This window comes from Typopeltis vanoorti, chromosome 11 (assembly GCF_054136105.1).
Source record: "Typopeltis vanoorti isolate ZY-2024b chromosome 11, IOZ_Tvanoo_1.0, whole genome shotgun sequence".
Taxonomy (NCBI): Eukaryota; Metazoa; Arthropoda; class Arachnida; order Uropygi; family Thelyphonidae; genus Typopeltis; species Typopeltis vanoorti.
Window position 1 is genome coordinate 19,429,577 of NC_143559.1, and position 25,136 is coordinate 19,454,712.

At 37.6% G+C, this 25,136-nt stretch overlaps 1 protein-coding gene across 3 annotated transcripts in view; it reads left to right on the forward strand.

Annotated features, from left to right (window-relative positions):
* The window catches only part of LOC150101351 (methionine synthase-like), an 815,136-nt gene that overhangs the window by 238,909 nt on the left and 551,091 nt on the right, over nt 1-25,136 (forward strand). For all 3 annotated transcript variants that reach the window (XM_090400909.1, XM_090400910.1, XM_090400911.1), the window contains exon 12: nt 18,769-18,830. In XM_090400909.1, the coding sequence (XP_090257035.1) occupies nt 18,769-18,830 (62 nt within the window). The remainder of the gene's footprint in view (nt 1-18,768; nt 18,831-25,136) is intronic.

Here is a 25,136-nt window from a genome sequence, read left to right on the forward strand (position 1 = left end):
CACAGTGATCCGAGGACAGCAGGTAAGTAGGGGAACACAGAGAGAAAGGGTTAGAGGAGAGAGAGAGAGAGAGAGGGATGCAGGTGAGCAATCAAGGAATAGAGTGGTTAGAGGTGTGATGTATGGAGACTCAATGATCTCTGGTGTGCAAGATAGGATGCCATAGGTGTATTTGCCTGGAGGGATGATAGAAAATGTACAGAGGGTGGGGAGCAGGAGATGTTTAGGCAGTTGAGCTTGGCAAGTGCAAGAAGAATGATTATTTTGAGAGATTTTAACTACAGCAGTTTAAGCTGGAAAGAGGAAAATACATGTAGTAAGAAGGGAATGGAATTTCTAGAATTCAGGAGTGTCCTAGGTTCGATTCCCATTGGTGACGTGAGGAGCTGAAGGATCTTCCTCAGCCATAGCCAAGTTAGCCAGTCTTGGGCATGGACAGCAGGATTTTTTCCTCAGTTTATTCTGGGATTTTTCATCCCGCAAAGCAGGCAAACTGGCCTTGAGAACTTAACGCTACAGGCCATAGGATATACCGGGGCATAGGGCTGACCACCTTATCCTGTAAACAGATTGAGGTCCGATGATCAATGGACCCTCGACACCGCAAGGTAAAAGAGGGTATAAAGAAGATGAGATGAGATGAGATTTCTAGAATTCTTGAGGGACAAATGTCTTAGGCAACATATAATAGAGGGAACAAGAGGTTCAAGAGTTTTGGATTTGGTCATAGCATCAGAAAAGCTGATAAAAAAAATAAGTGACATGACATCTCTTCCACCAGTTGGAGAGAGTGACCATGTGGTTTTGACTTGGAAGATGAACAGACATGCAGGTGTATCAAAGTAAAAGGAACGTATGTGGAATTATAAGAAAGGTGATTATAATAGTCTTAGGTATCAACTAAGGGCAGTTCCATGGAGGGCAGAATTGTAAGGCCAGGATATCATTAGTGCTTGGGAAATTGTGAAAGAATATTTGTTAGCAGCAATAGTAAGCTATATTCCACGGGTGATGAAGCAGACACAATTTACCGCCCGGTTAGCCTTGTGGCTTTGCGCTTCGCAACCATATGCCTGGGGAAGGAGTGTCCCAGGTTCGATTCCCATTGTAGACGTGAGGAATTTGAGGATCTTCCTCAGGCATAGCCAAGTTAGCCGGTCTTGGGCGCGGTCAGTAGGGTTTTTTTCCGCCAGTTTATCTGGCGTTTTTTCATCCCGCAAACAGGCAAACCGGCCCCATGAACATATGCCTCTACAATTAAAAATATATCCCCCCCCCCAGCGGCAGACCAGGCGATGGGTCGGTTGGGAGTAGTACTAACAAGAAGTCGCATCTAAAGTAACACGCAGATCCTGCATGGGAAGCGGGAATAACACGTAGTAGAAGAAGAAGAAGATGAAGCAGACACAGTTTGGTGTAAAGTGGATGACAAATGATATCAAACTGGAACTGCAGTTGAAAAACAGATTATGGAAGAGATTTAAGGAGAGGGGTGGAGGACAGATACATGAAGAATATAAGACGCAGGCCAGGCGAGTGACCAGAATGATCAGGAAGGCAAAACTGGAATATGAGAAGAGATTGGCACTAAGATCCAAAGAAAATCCAAGAGAATTTTTTTAGCTGTGTGGCAAGTAGGCCACAAGTAGGAGAAACGATTGTGGAAGAATGCTATTGTGGGATAAAAATCGGAATAGAGTGACTGATGCAGAGGACATAGTGGAGTTGTTCATTGAGCACTTTATTGGAGTATTTCATCCTGGAGGAGGAGGTTTTAATACTACAGGGATAGGATAGATTCAGGGTTTAGAGGTGCAAGAGGAGAGTGTGTTCCAAACACTGAGTACTCTGGATACCAGTAAAACTGTTGGACTGGATGGTATTTCACCGTGGTTTTGAGAGAATGTGCTAAAGAACTGACAGCTCCGTTGACCTAGCTTTTCCATAAAAGTTTGGCTGTGGAAAAGGTACCCAGGGAATGGAAGGAAAGTAAGATAGTGCCGCTGCATAAAGGCGGTAGCAGACTGGAAGTGTCTAATTATAGGCCTGTTTGTGTGTCATCAATAGTTGAAGGCCTTGGAGAAATTAGTGAGGGACTATATACAGCGTTTGGCAGATGAGGGTAATGTTATCTGTGAGAATCAACATGGATTTGTTAAGGGGCGTTCTTGCTATAGTAATATGATTGCCTTTTATAATATAGTGACAAGAGCAGTTGATGAGGGAAAGACATATACTGCCATTTTTTTTGGATTTTGCAAAGGTGTTTGACAGTGTGCCACATAATAAGCTGATATTTAAGTTGCAGCACATTCCATTGTATAAGACTCTGATCCGACCACACTTAGACTATTGTTCTCAGATTTGGTCCCCAGGATTTGAAGGCGATAAATTGACTGTAGAAAGGGTACAAAGGCAGATAACAAAGATGGTTTCTGGATTGTACAATATGAGTTATGAGGATCGACTGAGGGAATGTGGACTGCAGAGTTTGGTGGATAGAAGAAGGAGAGGTGATATGATTGAAACTTTTAAACTGTTGAGAGGCAGTTATAAGGTAGACATTGGAGAGTTCTTTCACTTGGTGGAACAGCTGGAAGGAGCGATGACAAAGGGCCATCCCTTGAAGTTACGATATGAGGCTGTGCGCAAGAGGGTGAGGAGTGGTTTTCTTTGCATGGAGGGTGGTTGAACCTTGGAATGCATTGCCCGAGAGAGTGTTTGGAGCGGGAACGGTCAATTGGTTCAAGGAGTGGTATGATAAACTTTATCCTACCACTACATCCAGGCCTCTATGGAGGCCTGGATAATAATAATAATATATCCTATTCTCTATCATATTCTCTCTTATGTCTATCAACTAGTTTTTGGAACCACAGACCTTCAATCTATTCTCATAGGAAACATTTGACAGACCTTCAACAATCTTTGTCACTCACTTCTGGATCCTCTCCACCACTTGTTCATCACTAAGGAATCCAGGTGACCAGAACTGTGTGCAGTAGTCTAGATGTGGCCTTATTAATGCCTTATAGAGATTTGGAAGATTCTTATTCCGTAACCATCAAAAATAGATTTTAATAAATTAATTATTTATTAATATTAATTTCTAGCATGCAGAAACAGTTTTTAATGGGTAAACTACCGACTGCTGTATTTATCTTGTTTCCTGTTTCTTTGATTTGCTTGTTTCTACTCACTAATGATGTACTGTTATTTTCAGTACGAAATATCTGTACTTTCATAGTTAATTACTGCGGTTAGTGTGTAATTTGTTGTTTAATGAATATTTATTATCATTAATATTATAGTGCTTCCATGGAGTCAGAAGATTTATTGTGGGAGATCCTACATTGACACTAACCATTATTCCATAACAATAGATTCCATATAAAGTACTTCGTGATCCTTGCCTGTCAGTGTGGTCTTCAACAGCCATGTTGATGTGCTGTTTTGGCCACTTTTGTAATATGCCTTCTAAACTTCAGTTCTTTGTCCACAATAACCCTTAACTCTTGCCTCGTCAGCTTCTTGCAGTTCACTTCCATTAATATAATACACAGCATCCATCCAAAGTGCATCACCTTATATTTAGCCACACTAAACTGATAGCCATTTACCTTTGTCTGTACTGCCAGCATATTCAAGTCATCCTGCAAGATAATCTACATCACCCTCATTGACTATCGCTCTTCCCAATTTTGCATTATCAGCAAATAAGCAGATGTTTCTGTCAGATTATTTACAATGTCATTAATGTACAAATTAAACAACAGAGGAGCAAGTACCAAGCCCTGAGGTACACCATTAGTCACTTGCCCTCACCTGGACTCAGTTGCTCCATAAACCACTCTTTGATATCTGTCCAAAAAATATGGGCCATTTGATATCTGTCCATTTTGAACTACCAAATCCTGTACTTTTGAAACTTGTGAACATGAACAAAAACAAACAGGACAAAAGAAATGACATTCAGAACTTCAGACTTATAGCTAATTTGCCTGTCATCTCTGATAATACATAGAAAACTGCAAAACTGCTTACAGAAATAACATCATCTCATAAAAAAGCAGTTTGGTTTTTTCCAGAAAACGGAAAGCACAATCATATTATCAAAGGACATACCAAACACACTAAACAAAGATTGTGATAAAAATGAATTTGCTATTCTCAACTTCTTGACCTCACCAAAACTTTTGACACACTTGATTACAAGTTTTCTTGATTTCTGGATTACAAGTTTATAATCCAAAAACCCTGAGATCTTATACCTTATAAAATGTTTGTGTAATTCATACACTTTTGGTGGCATTCTGATTAGATGTACTTTAATGAAATTAAAATTTTAATAAAACACATATCTCTTAACCTACCAACAGCACTAATGTACTATAGGTTTACACCCTTTCACCCATGAAAGATTGTAAACCTATAGTACATTAGGACTGTTACTGGGCAAGTCACTTATAAAGAGAGAAAGAGAATAAACAGATTAAAAATTTAATAATAAACTAATAATAAAAAAATTAATAAAAAATGAATAATAAAAAAATTTTCAAACCCTTCTCTCATATTCATATGTTAAACTTGGCGTGTAGCACTCCCTGCCCTACCATCATTACATACTTATTCAAGTTTTATATAAATAACAACTGACTATAGATTAATTCCTCTGAAGGATCCAAATCCTCTGGATGATGATGAAGTTCATTCACAAAAGTAATTATTATTATTACTTTTGTAGAGTTTAAAGAGTAGAGTTTTTTTTTTTTTTTGTACAGTTTTTAAAGAGTTGGAAGTTGTGTTCGGTGGAAAAAAACAGTATGGGGGAATTGTTCTAAAGAATAGAGGTGGAGTAATGAAGGAGGATGATGAGAAGTTTGTTCAGTATATTTGGAGTTGGACAGCATATGGGTGTTGTTCAGTGGTTGCCCTAGTTCTTACATGGTTACAAGAGAGTGGAAGAATGGCAGTGGGCAATTCAGAAGTGCAATGCAGTTTTCTATAGGTACTTACATGCAGTGAAGTGCATGTAAGTACCTATAGAAAAGGCAGAGTGCAGAAACAGCACACGTATGGGAAAGTGACTGAAGGGAGCCTCTGTGTGTGTGTGGGGGGGAAGTCACCTATTAGTCAGATCATCCTCTTCTGTATGAGGATGGTCTGAAAAGTTCTCGACCATAGACGGCAACACTATCGGCAAGATTTTTTTTTTTTTTCCAAGTTGGTAAGTTGGTACATCTGTCATAAGTATCCATGTGAAATTGCAAGTCATTCTATATCAAGTAGTTTGTTTTACACAGCTCTCTGAAGCAAAAGTGTTGTCTGTATCCCTTGAAATGGATAAAATTGAGTATCATGCGGGTATAAAATTCTTTGTGAAAGAAGATTTAACGCCAAAAGAAATTCATTCGAAGTTCATAAAAGTTTATGAGCACTCTTCTCCTTCATTTTTGACAATTAAGAAATGGGTTGCCGAGTTTAAACTTGGCCGTACCAGCCTTAAAGATTATCCACGTGAAGGATGTTCAAAAAGTGTAATAACACCAGAAATCATTGATCAAGTGCATGATATGGTATGGGATGACCGGAGAGTCAAAGTGCGTGAAATTGATGAGACTATTGGCATTTCAAAAGAACGTGTAGGATATATTTTGCATGAAGAATTGCAAATGAAAAAGCTTTGCACAAGACGGGTGCTGCACTTTCTCACAGCAGATCAAAAATGCACTCGCATGAAAATCTCTGAACAGTGCTTGGAGCGTTTCAACAAGACTAAAACTGATTTTGTGCATCAATTTATTACTTTGGATGAGACTTGGATTCATCATTAAACACCAGAATCCAAACAGCAGTCAAAACAGTGGACAGAAGCTAGTTGTTCAGCACCAAAGAAGACAAAGTTGGTTCCATCAGCAGGAAAGGTCATGGCATCAGTGTTTTGGGATGATAAAGGCATTTTGTTTATTAATTATCTTGAAAAGGATAAAACAATAACCGGAGAATATTATTCTGATCTTTTAACCAGTGGTGTAGCTAGAAGGGGGCGAAGGGGGCATTCCGCCTCGGGCGGCACTTTGAACCTTTTTGAACTTTTACAGTTAATTCTAAAATACAGTCTCGAGAACTCATTTCCAAATATTGTAATACTACTGTGAATTTTCCTCACAATTGCTGTAAGTGCTGCTAGTTGTGAGAGGAGTTTTTCTAACATAAAACTTAAGAATTACCTACATTACTATGAAATAGACTTCGCCAATGTCATTGATGATTTTGCTAACAAAAAAGCAAGAAATATAACATTTTAGAATGTTGAAATTAAAGTTTTACTTCAAAAAGAAACATACTGTTTTAATTTATTTCCCTATACGTCGTTTTGATTTTTTGTAGTATATTTGGTGTGTATTGAGAGGGGCGGCAAACTCAGGGACAGTCCCGGGTTGCAAAAGCTCTAGCTACATCACTGCTGTTAACCAGATTAGATGAAAAAATTTGTGAGAAAAGACCCGGTTTGCAGAAGAAAAAAATCATCTTTCATCAGGACAATGCACCTACCCACAAAGGTGTTTTGGCAATGGGAAAATTAAGGGATCTGCACTATGAAGTGTTGGAACATCCACCCTATTACCCAGATTTGGCTCCCTCTGACTTCTGTCTTTTCCCGAAATTAAAACTCTTCCTCGCTGGTCAGCGTTTTTCTTCGAATTAAGAGGTTGGTTACAGCGGTAGAGGGGTTTTTGCAAATCTTACTGAAAACCACTACAGGGATGGTATAATGGCTATGCAGCATCACTGGAATAAAAGTCTTAAGGGAGATTATGTTTTGAAAAATAAAAATAATTTTGAAATTATAAATTTGTTTTTTCATTCTTAGGCCAAGAACTTTTCAGACCGCCCTCATATATCCTCAAGAATTCTTAGGAAGGTTTTGGGTGCATTACCCCAAATGTGAGAACAACATTCCAAAGTTGGTCAGATCTGAGACTTATAAAGTGTCAGGAGTTGAGAGAAAGAGAAGTAATGTTTGGAATGGAATATAATAGAACACCACACTTTTTAGAGCCTGAGGAGGCTATATGTTTAATATGGTTGTGCCAGGATAAACTGGATGTGACAATCATTCCACAAAGAAAAAGCTAACCTAATCATGACATACAGTGAATGATTGATGAGAAGCTGACAAAGCTCAACATTATGAGAAACATTAGGGCCAAAATTTGAACTAATTTAACTGGTTCTAGGTTGAATAATATTAGTGTGTCACTTTTATTTTATTAGAACATTTTTTTTTTTGATATTTTTAAAGTGTTCTAACAGAAAGATTGAGTAAATGCAATTTTCAGTCTTGTGGGTAGAAAGAAGAGGAGAGAGAATGTGATTAAGATATATAAGGTGGGTTATATAAGTTTTATATATATATATATATATAACAATTCCACATTAATCTAGGATTACTACCAAATTAATGAGGAAGAGATTGTTCATAGAATAGAGGGAAAAATGAATGAAACAAGAGACCATTCCTGGGTGCTGCATAAGTAGGTTTACTATACGTCAATATTTATGCACACGTCTGCATTTTGATAATGAAAATATCTGTCCGCATACATTTTCGACCCCCCTCCCCCGTTTTGTCCGCATTTCTGTGGGAGCATTTTAGATTTTTTCCCCAGGCATTTCTCCTGTGTTGGTAACATTGCTGAAACATGAATGCAGGAGGTTGGTAGGGTGGTTATATTATAGAACAATTGAATCAATAATCGAATTGAATTGCACTTTTAGATATCCGCACTTGTTTTTTTTCCAACTTTTTGCTCTTTCTCGCTGGCACTGGCCTCACGTTAATGGCGTTACTGCGTGCTTAGTGCTATGATAGTGGTGGTGTTTGAAGTGGAAATCAAGATGCATCCTTAGTTTTGTTCATTCTTAATTAGTATTAATGACCTTACCAAATAAGTAAGATATTAAATTATCAAATTATATTAGAATTAAAATATATACCACATTTTAGGTTATGACATAACCATTATGTAGGCCTACCTAAACATTACGATATAATTTTATATCATTATACTTATACTTATTTCAGATTATCTGGAGGATGTCTAAAGCTAAAAGAAAGTGCTCCTTCAATGATAATCATAGGGAAAAATTTCCATGTTTTTGCCCTGGATGTGAGCCACGGGAGGCTGAATGTATTGTATGCAGTCCTGGTACATACATTTCGGTCACACAGCATAGGATAAGAGACTTGGAACTACAAGCAAAAACAGAAAAGCATTTAAAGTGGGATAGGGGGTAGAGTTCAAAAGGAAAATTAAGTGATTATTTTATCAAGCCACTGTTTTAAGTGGCTAAGTCTTAAAGAACTCTCCTGGGAAAGTGTAGAAGAATGTATACATTTCTTGATGGAGCGAGGTGTGCAAGTTGATGACAGCAAATGTTTTGACCAATTTTTCAGCTTGAAATATTTGTCGCTTCATATGATGGAAAAGAAGTGTCAAATCATAAAAAATGGTGTGACTACATTGAATTCTGCAAGCGTGAAGAACAGTACAATGAAATTGTGAAGATCGCTCAGTTTCTGTTTGCAATTCCAAGTCACAATGCCAGGCTCTTTTCATTAATACAAGCTAATTGGACCAAGGAAAGAAATAGACTTACCATAGAATCTGTAAAAGGATTTGCTATGGTTAAATTTAATTACAGACATTTTACATGTAAAAATATGTTCGACTATTGGTGTCGGAACACCAATAGTCGTATAGAAAATTAGGTCAAGTGAAAAATATGCATGGGCTGCAAAGTATTTTTTGTAGTGTGATAAGTCTAATTCTTTTTCATGTAGGCCTACTCTTGTTTCATAAGACTTATGATGGCACTTAAAATCTCATATTTTTGTGTGTTCTAATAAGCATACTCTCACATCTAATTAATGAAAAGCTTACAAAGGTCATCATCATCATCAAATTCCTTACACATACCCTCAAGGGGGTGTACAGGACATGATAGTACTACATGAAAAATTTACATCATTACTAACTTCCTATCTACAATTTTCCTCCAAATCAGTCTGTTACTTGTCAAGACTCCAAATATTATCAGATCTTACATTTCTATCGTCTAAGGCACTTTGTACCATATCAATCCACCTATATCTTGGTCTTCCTCTGGGTCGTTTTCCTGCCAACCTGGCAGAGAACACTTGTTTTGCTAATCTTTCCTTGCCCATTCTGTTCAAGTGACCATACCACCTGAGATTAGCTCTGCTAACGCATTCCTGGATGCTGACAATGCCAAGTTCTTTCCTAATATCCTCGTTTTTAATATGATATTGCCATTGATACCATCTGTTCACGCCTCTAATCTTTCTCAGGAATCTCATATCTACGGTCTCTAGTCTTTGGTCAAGTGTTTTACTTCTGACCCAGCTCTCAGATCCAAAAGTTAAAACTGGTTTGAACACTGTCTTGTATACAGCTAATTTAGTGTTCCGACTAATTTCTCTCTTATTCCATATGGATTTATTCAGTTGACATCCTACCATACCAGCTTTGCTGATTCTGTTGTCTATTTCCATATTTAATTTACCATCTTCACTAAAAATCGTGCCTAAGTAGCTGAAATGTTTTACTTGTTCTACAGGTTCCCCATTCAAAACACAGTTGACATTTTCAACGATTCTGCCTATTTTCATTGTCTTTGTCTTTATATTGCTGACCTTCATACCATATCTATTACAACAGTTATTCAATTTAGTCAGGGAATCTTGCAAACTCATTGCGGATTTATTTAAAAGTATAACATCGTCCACATAAAGCAAAGAGCTGACATTAACATCTCCAATTCTGATATCATGTTTAATACCACTTTCCTTCATAATGTGATCCATATAGATAGTGAATAGCAGACGAGATAATGTACATCCTTGTCTCACACTAGATTTAACATCAAACCATCTTCCTGTACTTCCTTCAATTTTAACTGCTGACTTACAACTCAAATAAAGACTAAGTATTGCTTGATATAATGCCCCATTGACACCATATAACTGCAGCGTATTGAATAGCTTCTCTCTTGGCACCTTGTCATATGCTTTTCCCAAATCGATAAAACTTAAATACAGATCTTTGTTATATTCCCATGCTTTCTCGACTATTTGTCGTAAAGTCAAGATCTGATCTTGAGAGCCTCTATTTGGTCTGAATCCAGCTTGTTCTTCACCAAGCTTTTCTTCCACAATTCTTCTCAACCATTTCTCAAGTATACTGGCATAAATCTTGCCCGGAACACAGTAGGGAAATACCTCTGTAATTCTCACGTTCAGTTTTATTTCCCTTTTTATATACAGGTACTATTAGAGCTCTACTCCAATCATCAGGAATTCGTCCAGGCCTTCTGAACTATGCAGTGCAGCCACTGTAAGACTTTTATACCACCATACTTCAGCATTTCTGGTCGAATATCATCTACTCCTACTGCCTTTCCACATTTCAAGCCTTTGATAGCTTTTTCTACTTCAAGTATGGATATGTATTCCTGACTGCATGCCTGGTCAGTCTTTTTTTATCACTGTGCTATCATCACTGCTTGTTTCATTTAGCTGTTTTTCAAAGTAATTACTCCATACTTCAAGGATATCTTTTTCTCCTGTTTTCATGTCACCTTTATCATATCTAACTCCTTTTACAGTACTCTTCTTAAACAACTTCCAGAATATCTTACCACATTCTTGATATTTATTTTCTTTTGTTTAGCTAATTTTTTCCTCGTAGACAGGCTTATACGTTGGTTATGCTTTATTAAAACACTTAAGGAAATGAACAACGTAAGTAAGGATATAAATTAAATTATACTTTAATAAATATTTTCCGATATTTCGGCAACATCTTCTAAAGGAACTTACAAAAAAAGGCACGTGCATGTAGCACTAAAATCACAGTAACTGGGAATGAAGAGATGAAGCTATTGTTCTCCTAAAAGTCCTGATGGTGTCCTCTAGCGGGCTAAGTAGGTGTTCTTGGCCGTTGGGCTGAAGGTTTGCTGATGTAAGCCTCCCAAATTTGGGGCAGTGGCATACAATGAAATTTGTTGAGGTTTGGAGAATTTCTTAGGGCTGAGGCTGATTCCATAAATAGTCTTTCGAATTTGTATTTGCTACGGTGTATTACTGTAGCTTTCTTCCACCGTATTCTGTGGCGTGTATCCAGAGCATGGTCTGCATGGCTGTACTTGTGAAACCGGATGTAGTCCTTGTGTTCAGAAATTCTGATATTCGCTGTCCTGCCTGTTTGGCCAAAGTAAGACAGTTTACAACTGCAAGAGACCTGGTATACACCAGGTACCAGTAACTGTCTTGCTTTGGCCAAACAGGTCAAAGTAAGACAAGTTACTTAGCCTGCTAGAGGGCACCATCAGGACTTTTAGGAGAACAATAGCTTCATCTCTTCATTCCCAGTTACTGTGTTTGTAGTGCCTACATGCACGTGCCTTTTTTTGTAAGTTCCTTTAGAAGATGGCAACATGACGTTGCCGAAATATCGGAAAATATTTATTAAAGTATAATTTAATTTATATTAAACAATCAGAATGTACATGGTATAGGTGGATCAGAATGTAGCCAACGTGGTATAGGTGGATCAGAATATAGGAGTCAACATGGTTTTGTTAAAGGTCAATCCTGATTTATTAAAGTATAATTTAATTTATATCCTTAACTACGTTGTTCATTTTCAAGTGTTGTTCAAGTGTTTTAATTTAGCTAGTTTTACACAGTGTTTAGCTTATTTACATTATTCTGTATTCTATAAGAGCACAAGCTGACTTATTTGCCAGGAACTTTTGATATGCTTTCTTCTTTTCCTTCACTGCCTCTTTAACTTCTTGTGTCCACCATGGAGTTCTGATTTTTCTATCCTTGTAGACAACCTTGTCACATGGCTCTTTAGCTGAATCAATCAGGGTTTTCTTCAAGGTTTGCCACTGAATCTTCAAGGTTTGGTTCTTGTTCTCAAACTCTTTAATTTTTTCTTCAATAATCTTTGTGTATTTTAATCTACAGTTCACATTTGAGAGCTGCTCAACTTTTATTCGCTTTAAAACTTTCTTACATGTTATTCTTTTCAATATGAAATTCAATTTTATCCTGCTCAAGACTAAATAGTGATTGCTTCCAATTTCAAATCCTCTGTACACTTTGGTGTCTTGCACCAGGCAGAAAATATCACTATCAACAATAGCATAGTCAATGAGACCTTTCTTATTCCTTGCCTCTTCTCTCCATGTGAATTTGTGCGCATTTTTATGTTGGAACATGGTGTTAGTAATAACCAGTCCATGTCTTGAGCAGAAATCCAACAGGTATTTGCCATTATTATTAGCTTTGCTCTTTTCTCCAAATTTTCTCAAAACATTTTTCTATGTCTGACATTCACTTCCTACTCTGCTATTTAGGTCCCTAACAAGGACCAACTTTTCCTTTTTCATTGTGTCCGTAGCTTTTCATAGAGCCTTAAAAAATTCCTCCATTTCTACCTTAGCAGAGCCTTCTGTGGGACCATAGGCACAAATAAGTCTCATTGTCCAGTTCCCCATTCTCATATTTGCCCACATCACTCTACTTGAGACTGTCTGCCATTCAAGAAGATTAGCCTCATATTTGGTGTTGAATACTATGGCTATTCCTTCTTTTCCTTGATTGTCATTGCCTGAATATAACATTTTGTATTTATTATTATTATTATTATTATTATTATTATTCAGGCCTCCAAGGAGTCAAAAGACTCATCGAGGGAGGTCCCTCCTAAGACATAAAGTCTGTCAAGACTCATCGAGGGTAGGTCCCCCCCTGAGAAACACAAAGTTTATCATACCACTCTTTAAAGTCACTGACCGTTCTCGCTCCCACCACTCCATCAGGCAATGCATTTCACGGCTCAACCACCCTCCACACAAAGAAACCACTCCTTACCCTCTTGCTCACAGTTTCCTTTCGTAACTTCCAGGGATGGCCTCTTGTCATCACTCCTTCCCGCTGATCAACCAAGCGAAAGAACTCCCCAGTGTCAACCCTGTAACCACCTCTCAACAGTTTAAAAGTCTCAATCATATCACCTCTCCTTCTTCTATCCGCCAAACTCTGCAGTCCACATTCTCTCAGCCGATCCTCATAACTATCCTTGTACAGTCCTGAAACCATCTTTGTCATCCATCTTTGTATCCTTTCCACAGTTAATTTATCCCCTTCAAATCCTGGGGACCAAATCTGAGAACAATAGTCCAAGTGTGGTCTGATCAGAGACTTATACAACGGAATGATAACCCTCTTATCTCTGCAGGTCAGTGTCCTTCTCATAATAGCAGCAATCCTCTGTGTTACCTTCACCACCTTTGCAATATGTCCCCTAAACTTCAGGTTTCTATCAATCATCAACCCCAGATCTCTTGTCTCTCCTACTTCCTCCAGTATAACTCCTCCCATAGAGTATGCAGCATCCCATCGATGTTTCCCAAACCTCAAGACCTTACATTTTGCTGCATTAAACTGACACCCCCATTCATTTGCCCATCTGTCTAGCTTATTTAAATCCTCTTGCAGGGCTACCACATCTGCGCTATTACTAATAATCCTTCCCAGCTTCGCATCATCCGCAAACAACTGAATATCCCCCTGCAATCCACTGGCTATGTCATTGATATAAAGGTTAAACAATATAGGTCCTAGTACTGAGCCCTGTGGGACCCCACTTGTAACCCTCTGCCTCCTGGAAACTGCTCCACCATACACAACTCTCTGATACCTATCAGACAGCCAATCCTGAATCCAGTTGACCAATCTGACATCCAGACCCATGTGCTGCAACTTAAATATCAGCTTATCATGTGGCACCCTGTCAAATGCCTTCGCCAAGTCTAAGAAAATTGCATTATATGCCTTTCCCTCATCTAATGCTCTTGTAACTTTATTATAAAAGGCTAGCATATTGCTAAAACAAGAGCTTCCTTTCACAAATCCATGTTGATTCTCACAGATAACATTACCCTCATCTGCCCAATGCTGTACACGGTCCCTCACTGCTTTCTCCAAGATCGTAACAACTACTGATGACACACAGACTGGCCTATAATTAGACACTTCCAGTCTGTTACCACCCTTATGCAATGGCACTATCTTACCTTCCTTCCATTCCCTGGGCACCTTTGCCAAAGCCAGACTTTCATTGTAAAGCCACGTTAAAGGTATTGTCAATTCGCTAGCACATTCTCTCAAAACTCGTGGCGAAATACCATCCAGTCCCACAGCTTTACTGACATCCAGAGTACTCAGTATCTGAAACACACTCTCCTCCTGTACCTCCAGACCTCGTACCAGTCCTATCCCTCTAGCATTAAAACTGACTCCTCTAGGATGAAATACTCCAATAAAGTGTTCATTGAACAATTCCACTATGTCCTCTGCATCAGTCACTCTATTCCCATTTTTATCCCACAATATCATTCTTCCACAGTCATTTCTCCTCCTACTGGCCACATAGCTAAAAAATTCCCTAGGATTTTCTTTGGATCTTAGGGCCAATCTCCTCTCATATTCCAGTTTCGCTTTCCTTACCACACGAGTCACTCTTCTGGCCTGTGTCTTATATTCTTCACCCATCCTCTCTTCACCTGTCTCCTTATATCTCTTCCATAGCCTCTTTTTCGCATGCAGTTCCTGTTTAATGTTGTTTGTCATCCACTTTACTCCAAATTGCGCCCTCTTCTTCACTCGTGGTATACAACTTACCATTGCTGATAACAAATATTCTTTCACAATTTCCCACGCACTGGTGATATCCCGGCCGTCCAATTCCTCCCTCCATGAAACTTCCCGAAGTTGACGTCTAAGACTATTATAATCACCTGCCTTATAATTCCACATAAGTTCCCGTCTCTTTGATACTCCTGCATGTCTATTCATTTTCCATGTCAACACCATATGGTCACTCTCTCCAACTGGTGGGAGAGACGTCAACTCAGTTATTATCAACTCTTCTGATGCTATAACCAAATCCAAAATTTTTGAACCTCTTGTTCCCTCTGTTACATGTTGCCTAAGACATTTGTCCCTCAAGAATTCTAGAAATTCCATTCCCCTATTGTTACATGCATGTTCCTCTCTCCAATTTATACTACTGAAGTTAAAATCTCCCATAACAATCATTCTTCTTGCGCTTGCCAAACTTAGCTGTCTAAACATCTCCTGGTCCCCATCCTCTGTGCTCCTGGGTCTGTAGCAACACCCCACTAAATATCCTGTCTTGCCTACCTCTAGCTCACACCATACGCTCTCAAAATCATTTGTCTCACTTCCTTCCAAATTCTCCACTCTTAGAGGACATAGGTCATCACTTATCATAAGCAGCACCCCACCACCACGCTTTCCCCTCCTATCCTGACGAAAAATGCTATACCCAGCGACTTCTATTCCTGTTTTTATATCCTCTTCTGTCAACCACGTCTCAGTGATCGCAATAATTTTTGGCCAGGCTGATGCTATCTGCGTCACCAATTCCTCTCCCTTATTCCGGATAATTTATTGCTTAGAAAGATCTCATCAGTTTTTGTCTTTTTTGTTTCAGTCACCTCTATTATGTCTATCTGGTACTTATCTAATTCCTCAGCTAGTTCCATTTCTTTGCCGTTCAGGCTTCTTATGTTGATAGTACCGATCTTTAACTCTGGTGATGTTGAGTTGGGGTGTGCTTTCAGATTTGTTCCAGTAGCTGACTTTTCGCTTTGTGCCCTGGTTTCCTGTCAAAAACAACGGGGGCCTTGTTTAACCTGGTGTCGCCCCAGCCAGCATGAAATTTTGTCATGTTGTACCATTATTTTGTATATTGGTTTAAGCCAATAAGAATACAATTTGGTCTGCTAAATCCCAAATTGCTAGCCCATCCTTGTTTGTTCAGTATCCAGGTAGATACCCAACAGGGTGCACCACGAGAAGGTGAGGATTGGACATTAGGTCAGAAGCCCTGGTTTGTTCTCCGCATTCCTTTAAAGGTTATGTGGAGTTCTCCTCTCAGTTATACAGCTTTGACCCTTAAGCACCCCTTAAACTTAAGCTTACAAAGGTAATGATTTCAAACATTATTATTATTATTATTATTACGGGTATCTCCATGGAGTCAGTAGACTCATCGCGGGAGACCCAAACTAGCAAAACAATATCTGTCATATCTCTTCTTGAATTCATTTACAGATGAAGAGCTCACAACAAAGTCAGGCAATGAATTCCACTCATTCACCACCCTCCAGGCAAAAAACCTTGTTCTGACACCTTTGTTAACCACACTCTTCTTTAATTTCCAGAGATGACCTCTTGTTCTTCCATCACTATCACACAGCTGAAACATTTCCCCTGCATCAATCCTATAAAAACCTTTTAGTAATTTGAATGTTTCTATCATATCCCCTCTTCTTCGCCTATCAGCCAATCTCTGCAATCCACAAGCTCTCAATCTATCAATGTAGGGAGCATTTTTTATATCACTCACCAACTTGTTCACTCTTCTCTGAACCCTCTCCACAGCCTCCTCATCTCTAAGGAATCCAGGTGACCAGACCTGAGCACAGTAATCCAAATGTGGAAGTATCAATGCTTTATAAAGGGGAATAATAACCTCTTTATCTCTGGATGTCAGTGTGTTCCTCAACAACCAAGTAATCCTATGTGCAATCTTGGACACCTTAGCAATGTGTCCTCTGAACTTCATCTCCTTATCTACCAATACCCCTAAGTCCCTAGCCTCATCAATCTCTTGGAGTACCTTTCCATCTATGTAGTACACAGCTGGTAATCTTTTAATCCCAAAATGCAAGACTTTACACTTTTCCACATTGAACTGACATCCATTTTCTTTTGCCCATTTTACCAGCTTATTTAAATCCTCCTGCAAACTTTCAACATCAGCTTGATTTTTTATTGCACTACACAACTTTGCATCATCAGCAAACAACTGAATATCTCCCTTTAAGCCGTTTCCTATATCATTTATATACAAATTAATTTTATATTTATTTGTTCTGACACCTTTGTTAACCACACTCTTCTTTAATTTCCAGAGATGACCTCTTGTTCTTCCATCACTATCACACAGCTGAAACATTTCCCCTGCATCAATCCTATAAAAAAATATCTCCCTTTAAGCCGTTTCCTATATCATTTATATACAAATTAATTTTATATTTATTTGTTCTGACACCTTTGTTAACCACACTCTTCTTTAATTTCCAGAGATGACCTCTTGTTCTTCCATCACTATCACACAGCTGAAACATTTCCCCTGCATCAATCCTATAAAAAAATATCTCCCTTTAAGCCGTTTCCTATATCATTTATATACAAATTAATTTTATATTTATTTGTTCTGACACCTTTGTTAACCACACTCTTCTTTAATTTCCAGAGATGACCTCTTGTTCTTCCATCACTATCACACAGCTGAAACATTTCCCCTGCATCAATCCTATAAAAACCTTTTAGTAATTTGAATGTTTCTATCATATCCCCTCTTCTTCGCCTATCAGCCAATCTCTGCAATCCACAAGCTCTCAATCTATCAATGTAGGGAGCATTTTTTATATCACTCAAACCCAACACAAAAATAAATATAACATATATATTTATTTTTGTGTTGGGTGTTTGTGTCCAGAACAAATTGGTCAGGCAATTGGGTGTCAGCATTTTGGCATTTTAGAATATGCCAACTCTATGCATAAGAAAGGTGTGAATAGAGGAAGTGAGTTACAAATGTTTTCATGAATAGTGTGTGATGTGTGGAATGCATTATCTGGGAGTATGGCGAGTGCATAAACAGTGAACGAGTGTAAAGCATAGTTGAATGTTTGAGACATTGGGTCCTCCCATGAATGTTATGTCCCCTTGAATGATGATGATAATAATAATAATAATAATAATCATCATTTTTGGCTAAGTTAAGTTAATCTTTGCCAAAGACACTGATTAATACCTGTTAGACTATGAATTTTTTTTTATCCATAACACAAAACTGTTATTCATTCTCCATTTTGTTTAATTTAAGTTGGTAATTGCAGTGCATTAATTTATCAAATTTCTGTGTATAATCAATACATATCATTGTATGTGCTTTCTCATTTAGTCCATTTTTCATATTATTACAGTGTAATCATTTGCTGAAACAAGATTCCTTGATGAACTCATGCTAGCCTCTGTGGATAATCCTGTCTTTAATAACCCAGTTCTGTTATATTTACAAACTTTCCTAATACCTTATCTACCTCCCTAGAGATGAGATGCAAACTGGGGAAATGTTTATCACATCATTTTCAATAATGACATGGCATTTGTCCTTCAGTTGGAATGACTTGGATTCTAATCCTATCTAGAATATTGAGGAACTTTTTATAAGTACTTTTCTGTTGAAGGTTAGTTAGCTAGTCTCACATAAAGATTGTATGGTTTTGATTCCATAAAAGAGAAAAATGCACATAATAAACATACTATTCTTCTTATATAAACTTGATTTTTTACATCTGTAACTCAAACCAATACTTTCCAATTGAAAAATTTAAACAAACAAGTCACATGAACTCTTAATTCATCACTGAATACCCTTAATCACCTCACAGTATTAAACTTGTAACTGTTTACAGGAGTTAATTTCATATAGTTAATTTTGATTTGATGATGATAAAGCTAAATATTTAGATATTTTAAATTTATAATTTTTTTTAATATATAAATAGGATTGCCTAATGCATTTGGAGAATATGATGAAAAACCTGAGCAGATGGCAAATTTTATCCAGGTAAGTGAATATTTTTATTATACAACTAATTCTTCCAAGAGCTTTGAATTAATTAGGTTAGAGTGTCTGGTAGTTTTATTTGTTAAGAAATGTAGTAATATTATCTCATATTCTTGTATAGGATGCATGCTGTACTTTAAATAATGGATGTTCATGATTGAAGGTAGTAAAAGAGTCCTAATCTTGGACTCTTTGCAGTGTTAGAAGATGAGATAGCAACATGTAGTGAGTTGGACTGAGAATTACTTAATGATAAATTGTAACAATAATGGCCTGACAAAAATGGGGTGGTGCTAGTGTTGCAAGTAAATGTGGCGGTCGTCTTGAGCTATGCTAGAAAAAGTATTTTTAAATTATAGTACAGTAAGGGTTTTTGTCTCAAATTGTGCTGCAGTTGTGCTTCAGTTGGATACAAGTGTTCTTCAGTGGTGTTATTGCTGAAACTTTGTTGTATATATTGTGTTTTTGCTGCTGTTCGTTGCATTATTTCAGCGTCTAAAGATGGCAACCATCAAGAGACGTACGTCAGTGACTCGGAGGACTTCTACACGAAAGTCTAGCTCTGCCTTGGATTTTTTGCAGTGGATGCTTTGCAAAAACTGCTATATGTATGCGCCAAAGAATGTGAAGGATCTGTGGACTCTTTGGCTCAATGAGAAGAATGACAACGTCGACATACGTGAAAAGTGTCGGGATAGACTGGAGCGATTAGGAATGGAAGCAGACGTCAGGACCATAGTGGAAGAGCTTCAGCAGGAGTTCGTGAAAATGAAAAGTGACCTTCATCTCCTGCAAGAGGAATTGGAAGTGCTCAGTAAGGAGGTTCTGGAAATTGAGTTAAATGTGTTGGATAGAGAAATTAGGACTATGGAGATTACTTTAGCTGAAGTAACTAGAACAGGATTAAATAAGGGAGAGTCTTTGGTGAATGATGAAGTAATAAATAGTATGGGAGTGATTGGGAGTCAACAGAATGAAAGCACAAGAGGTCTACAAGAAATGAGATGTCGTGAAAGTGAGGGAGTAAAAGAGCGTTGAGGGAAAGTAATGAAACTGGGAGAGTCATGCTGAATAGCATAGAAAATGAGGCTGTGAGTGATGCTTGTTTGGATTTGAATGAAGTTATGAGTGGTACAATATATGGGATTCCATGATTAAGGGTATGGAGAGCAGTATGTCTGAGAAGTGCTTGACTGGTGGAACAATAGAGAGAGTGACTTTAGCAATAAAGAGAGGGTATGATGCAGAAAAGATAATAGTTGTGGTGGGTACAAAGGACCTGGGTGGTAGTATAAATCGGGTAGCAAAAGATTTAAAAACATTGTTAGATATCGTGAAGAAGAAAAGTGTCGATGGGAGGATAGTGTGTGTGCTGCCTCGATTTTATAATTATGAGTTAAGTAGACAAGCAATGATAATGAATGATATGATTGCAAGAATGTGCATAAAAAGAGGACTGAAATTTGTTGATGTCTGGGTTGTGTTTGGAGGCAAAAGACAGCTGTATGCAAGAGATGGGTTGCATCTGAAATGGAAGGTCATAAGCGTTCGAAGAAGTTATTGTTTTCTGAACAAGTTGAAGTAATTGGGCAGGGAAACTAAAATTGAAATGGTTGAGTGTAAGAGGGAGAAACTTAGGCAGTGAATGTGTATTTGTTGATGCTTTTTTGCAAAATAATTGAAGAATAAAGTGGATAAAAATCAGCATGGGGACTACTGAAATTAGTCGAATGTATATCAGTTCTAAAGCTGGTACAAGAAGTAAAGGGAACTGCAATTTTTGTATACTAATGCAAGAAGCATTCGAAATAAGAGGGAAGAATTTTTGGCATTAGTCAGTGCAATCTCACCAAAAGTTGTAGGCATTAGTGAAACTTGGCTGTTAGCAGATGTGGTTACTGGAATTTAATGTGATGGTACAGTATTTTCAGAGAGAATAGACAAGATAGAATGTGGGAGGAATTGATAGCTGATGAGTTGCAGCCAAAGAAAGTAGTATATCAAGAGGATAGATGTGTGAATGATAGTTCATTCAAGGTAGTCTGGTGTGAAATAGTGACCAACACAACCAAATATACAGTTGGTTGCTGCTATAGGCCAAGGGATACGGGGGGGGGGGGGGATATTGAATTCATGCATCAACAAATTAGCGCAATGAGTGCAGGGTTAGTGATTATTAGGTAATTATAACAAGCTTTGGAGTGAGCTTACAGCCATCCCCTACAATATGTTCTGCCATGGGATGGCTGTAAGCTCACTCCAAAGCTTGTTATAATTACCTAGCCTATAGTTCCAGAAATCCACAAATTTTGCAACCTCCCAAGTCACTAACACATGATTGCTCTCACCAGTTGGAGGTAACGAGGACACCTTACTTATGCATATGTTCTCTGAACCAATGACCAGGTCCACCACTCTCACGCCACGAGTCCCTTCAGTTATGTGCTGTTTCATGAAATTATGGAAAGATGTTAGCAGTGCATGGGATAAAATCAGCAGGTATCCGAGGAAGGCAATATCAGAATGTATTCCCATGGTCAGGAAGACAAACAAGGTTATGGAGAATTTACAATGAGGAAAGGCGATCAGTACACCCATAAGCAGTACAAGGCTCAAACTAGGAAGGTTACCAGCATAGTAAGAAAAGCTAAATCTGATTATGAGAAGACCTTAGTCAAGGAGCTCAAGGGTAATCTCAGAGTCTTCCGCTATGTGGCAAGTAAAAGAAAGAATGATTTTGGAAGGATAACCTTAGTGGGTGCTGATGATATTGAGGCAACCAATCAGATGTAATTATAGAGTTACTCAGTGATCACTTTTCAAAAGTCTATCACCCAAGTGAGGATATCTTTGTACCTGTAGTAATAACTAATGAGAGAATTAAAGTTAAGAAATCAGAAATACTTAGTGTATTACAGAATTTAAATGCAAACACTGCCGTATTAGATGGAATATCAGCTCGGATGTTATGCGAATGTGCAAAAGAATTGTCAGCACTTCTTACTTAGTTATTTAACTTAAGTTTGAACTCTGGTATGGTTCCTTATGGAGTGGAAGGAAGGCAAAGTAGTTCCTCTGCATAAAGGCAGCTCTGAAACTGTGGTAGTTAATTACAGACCAATCACCATCTCGGGAGTGGTGGTAAAAGTATTGGAAAAGTTGGTTAAAGACAGAATTCAAAAATGGGTGGATCAGAATATAGGAGCCAACATGGTTTTGTTAAAGGTCGATCCTGCCTTAGTAATTTATTAACTTTTTATAATAGAATGACATCCGAGTTGGACAAAGGAAATGGTTACACAGTTGTACTTCTGTATTTTGCTAAGGCTTTTGACAGGATACCCCATGGAATACTGAAATGCTCGAATCAAATTAAACAATAACGGTCCAAGCACAGCGCCCTGAGGCACACCACAACTGGTCACCTGCCTCATGGCTCTGTGCTTGGGCTATTATTGTTTAATTTGTACATAAATGATATATAAAATGGCTTGATGGGAGATATTCAGTTGTTTGCTGATGATGCAATACAAAATCAAGCTGATGTTGAGAGTTTGCAGGATGATTTAAATAAGCTGGCAAAATGGGCAAAAGGTAATGGATGTCGGTTCAATGTGGAAAAGTGTAAAGTTTTGGAATTTGGATTAAAAGATTATCAGCTGTGCACTACATTGATGGAACAGTATTCCAAGAGATTGATGAGACTAGGGATTTGGGGGTGTTGGTGGATAGGGAGATGAAGTTCAGAGGACACGTTGCTAAGGTGTCCAAGATTGCACATAGGATTACTTGTTATTGAAGAACACACTAACATTCAGAGATAAAGAGATTATTATTCTTCTTTATAAGGTGTTGACACTTCCACATTTGGATTACTGTGCTCAAATCTGGTCACCTGGATTCCTTGGAGATGGGGAGGTTGTGGAGAGGGTGCAGAGGAGATTGACTAAGTTGGTGAGTGATGTAAAAATGCTCCCTACATTGATAGATTGAGAGCTTCTGGATTGCAGAGATTGGTTGATAGGTGGAGAAGAGGGATAGAAACATTTAAATTACTAAAAGGTTCTTATAAAATTGATGCAGGGGAATTATTTCCGCTGTATGATAGTGATGGCAAAAAAAGAGGTCATCCCTGCAAATTAAGGAAAAGTGTAGTTAACAAGGGTGTGAGAACTAGTTTTTTTGCCTGGAGTGTGGTGAATGAGTGGAATGCATTGCCTGACTCAGTTGTGAGTTCTTCATCTGTAAATGAATTCAAGCAGAGATATGATAGATATTGTTTTGATAGTTTGGGTCTCCCGCGATGAGTCTTCTGACTCCATGGAGATACCCGTAATAATAATAAAATAATAAATATTTGCTCTAATTTTTGGTGATGTTCTCATGGCAAATACCTTTCCTATCATCAGAGTTCTACACATGAAGGGTATAATGAATAGGAGTTGTGAGATTTGTTATCATACAGGTTTCAAACAATACTATAATTTGTTGTCTAGTGTAATTTACTTTCTAACCAAGTGCAAAAACTCTATATGCTGTCATGATTATTATGAAGATTATTTAAGGATATCATATTGTCAGGGCATATTTCTTTTTATGCAGTTAGTCTAATATGTCCTGACAATATGATATCTTAAGCTAAGGGGATATGATATGTTGTGGTACTATTGTAAATGAATAACTTTTAAGTTTGTTATTATTGATATTATTAAAAGTTGAGATGTATCAATGTTGATGAAGTTTAGAAGATGCCATATGGCAGTGTGATTAGCAGTCTTTTTCACAGATATTAATTAGTATGCTTGAAGATATACTTCTTGGAATGCATTAAATAATATGTAGTAGAACATTTCACTTAATTTGTCATTGACTTACTTTGTCACTCTTCAACATTTAGCATGTTTACTATTACAGCATTATTATTACAAGAGATCAAAGACTTACTACTGGAGGGGGGGGGGGCGTTCCAACTCATGTAGTGCCTTAAATGTTCATTGTATGTATCTTAAAAACACTCACTGTAGAGGCACTACAATATCCATTGGTGTCCCATTCTGTGAGAAGAATCTAGATCTCACATGTTTCTCACCCACACTGATTTGAACCCCCCCACCTTTCAAGAATTATAAAATCTACTTGGGTCTATACTAAAAATATACACTTTATCTATTACCCAGGTACTGAAGATAACATTCTCTCAATCTCTCTTCATAGCACAATTCCATAGGCTAAATATTATTTGATTATCCTCCATTAGATCCATTTGATGATGTCCTCATCTTTTCTAAACCCTGATTACAATATCTGAGTACAGTAGTCAAGAAGTTAAGATGTTAAAATCATCATTAAAAGACAAAGACAATGAAAATAGGCAAAAACATTGAAAACATTAACTGCATTCTGAATGGAGAACCTATAGAACAAATAAAACATTTTAGCTATTTAGGCACAGTTTTTGGTGAAGATGGCTACTTGGAAATAGACAGCAGAATTAGGAAAGCTGGTATGGTAGGAAGTCAACTGAATAAATTTATGTGGTATAAGAGGAACTAAACTAGCTGTATACAAGACAGCATTTAAATCAGTTTTTAACTTATGGATTTGAGATCTGGGTTAGAAATACAACTCTTGATCAAAGACTGCAGACCATAGATATGAGAGTCCACAGAAAGATTAGGGGACTGAACAGACAACTTCAATGGTAGTATCATATTAAAAACAAGAATATTAGGAAAGAACTTGACATTGATAGCATTCAGGAATATGTTAGTAGTTAATCTCAGGTGGTATGGCTACTTAAAGAGAATGGGAGAAGAAAGATTTGCTAAACAAGTGTTCTTTGCCAGGTTGTGGAAAAAGACCCGGAGAAAGACTAAGATGTAGATGGATTGATAAAAGTAAAAAGCGCCTTAGAAGGCTGAATAAATTTCTAATAACTGAATGAATTTCTAAGACTGAATAAATTTATATAAGATCTGATAATATCGGAATGTTGTTAGATAATAGGCTAATCTGGAGGAAAATTGTCGATAGGAAGTTAGTAATGATGTAACTTTTCATGTAGTACTATCATAAGATCCTGTAACCCTCCACCCGAGGGTATATGTCAGGAATTTGATGATGATGATGCTTTAGTTATAACAGTTTTTATTGTTGTATAAGTTTTTTTAACCATTTAACTGCTGATTTTATATTCTACTGACATTGTCCCATGTGCTGAATTAATTTTGCAAAAAATTTATAATAAAATCAATTAAAATTCTTACCGAAGTAAGAAGTCTGGACAGCATCATACATTCTTGATAT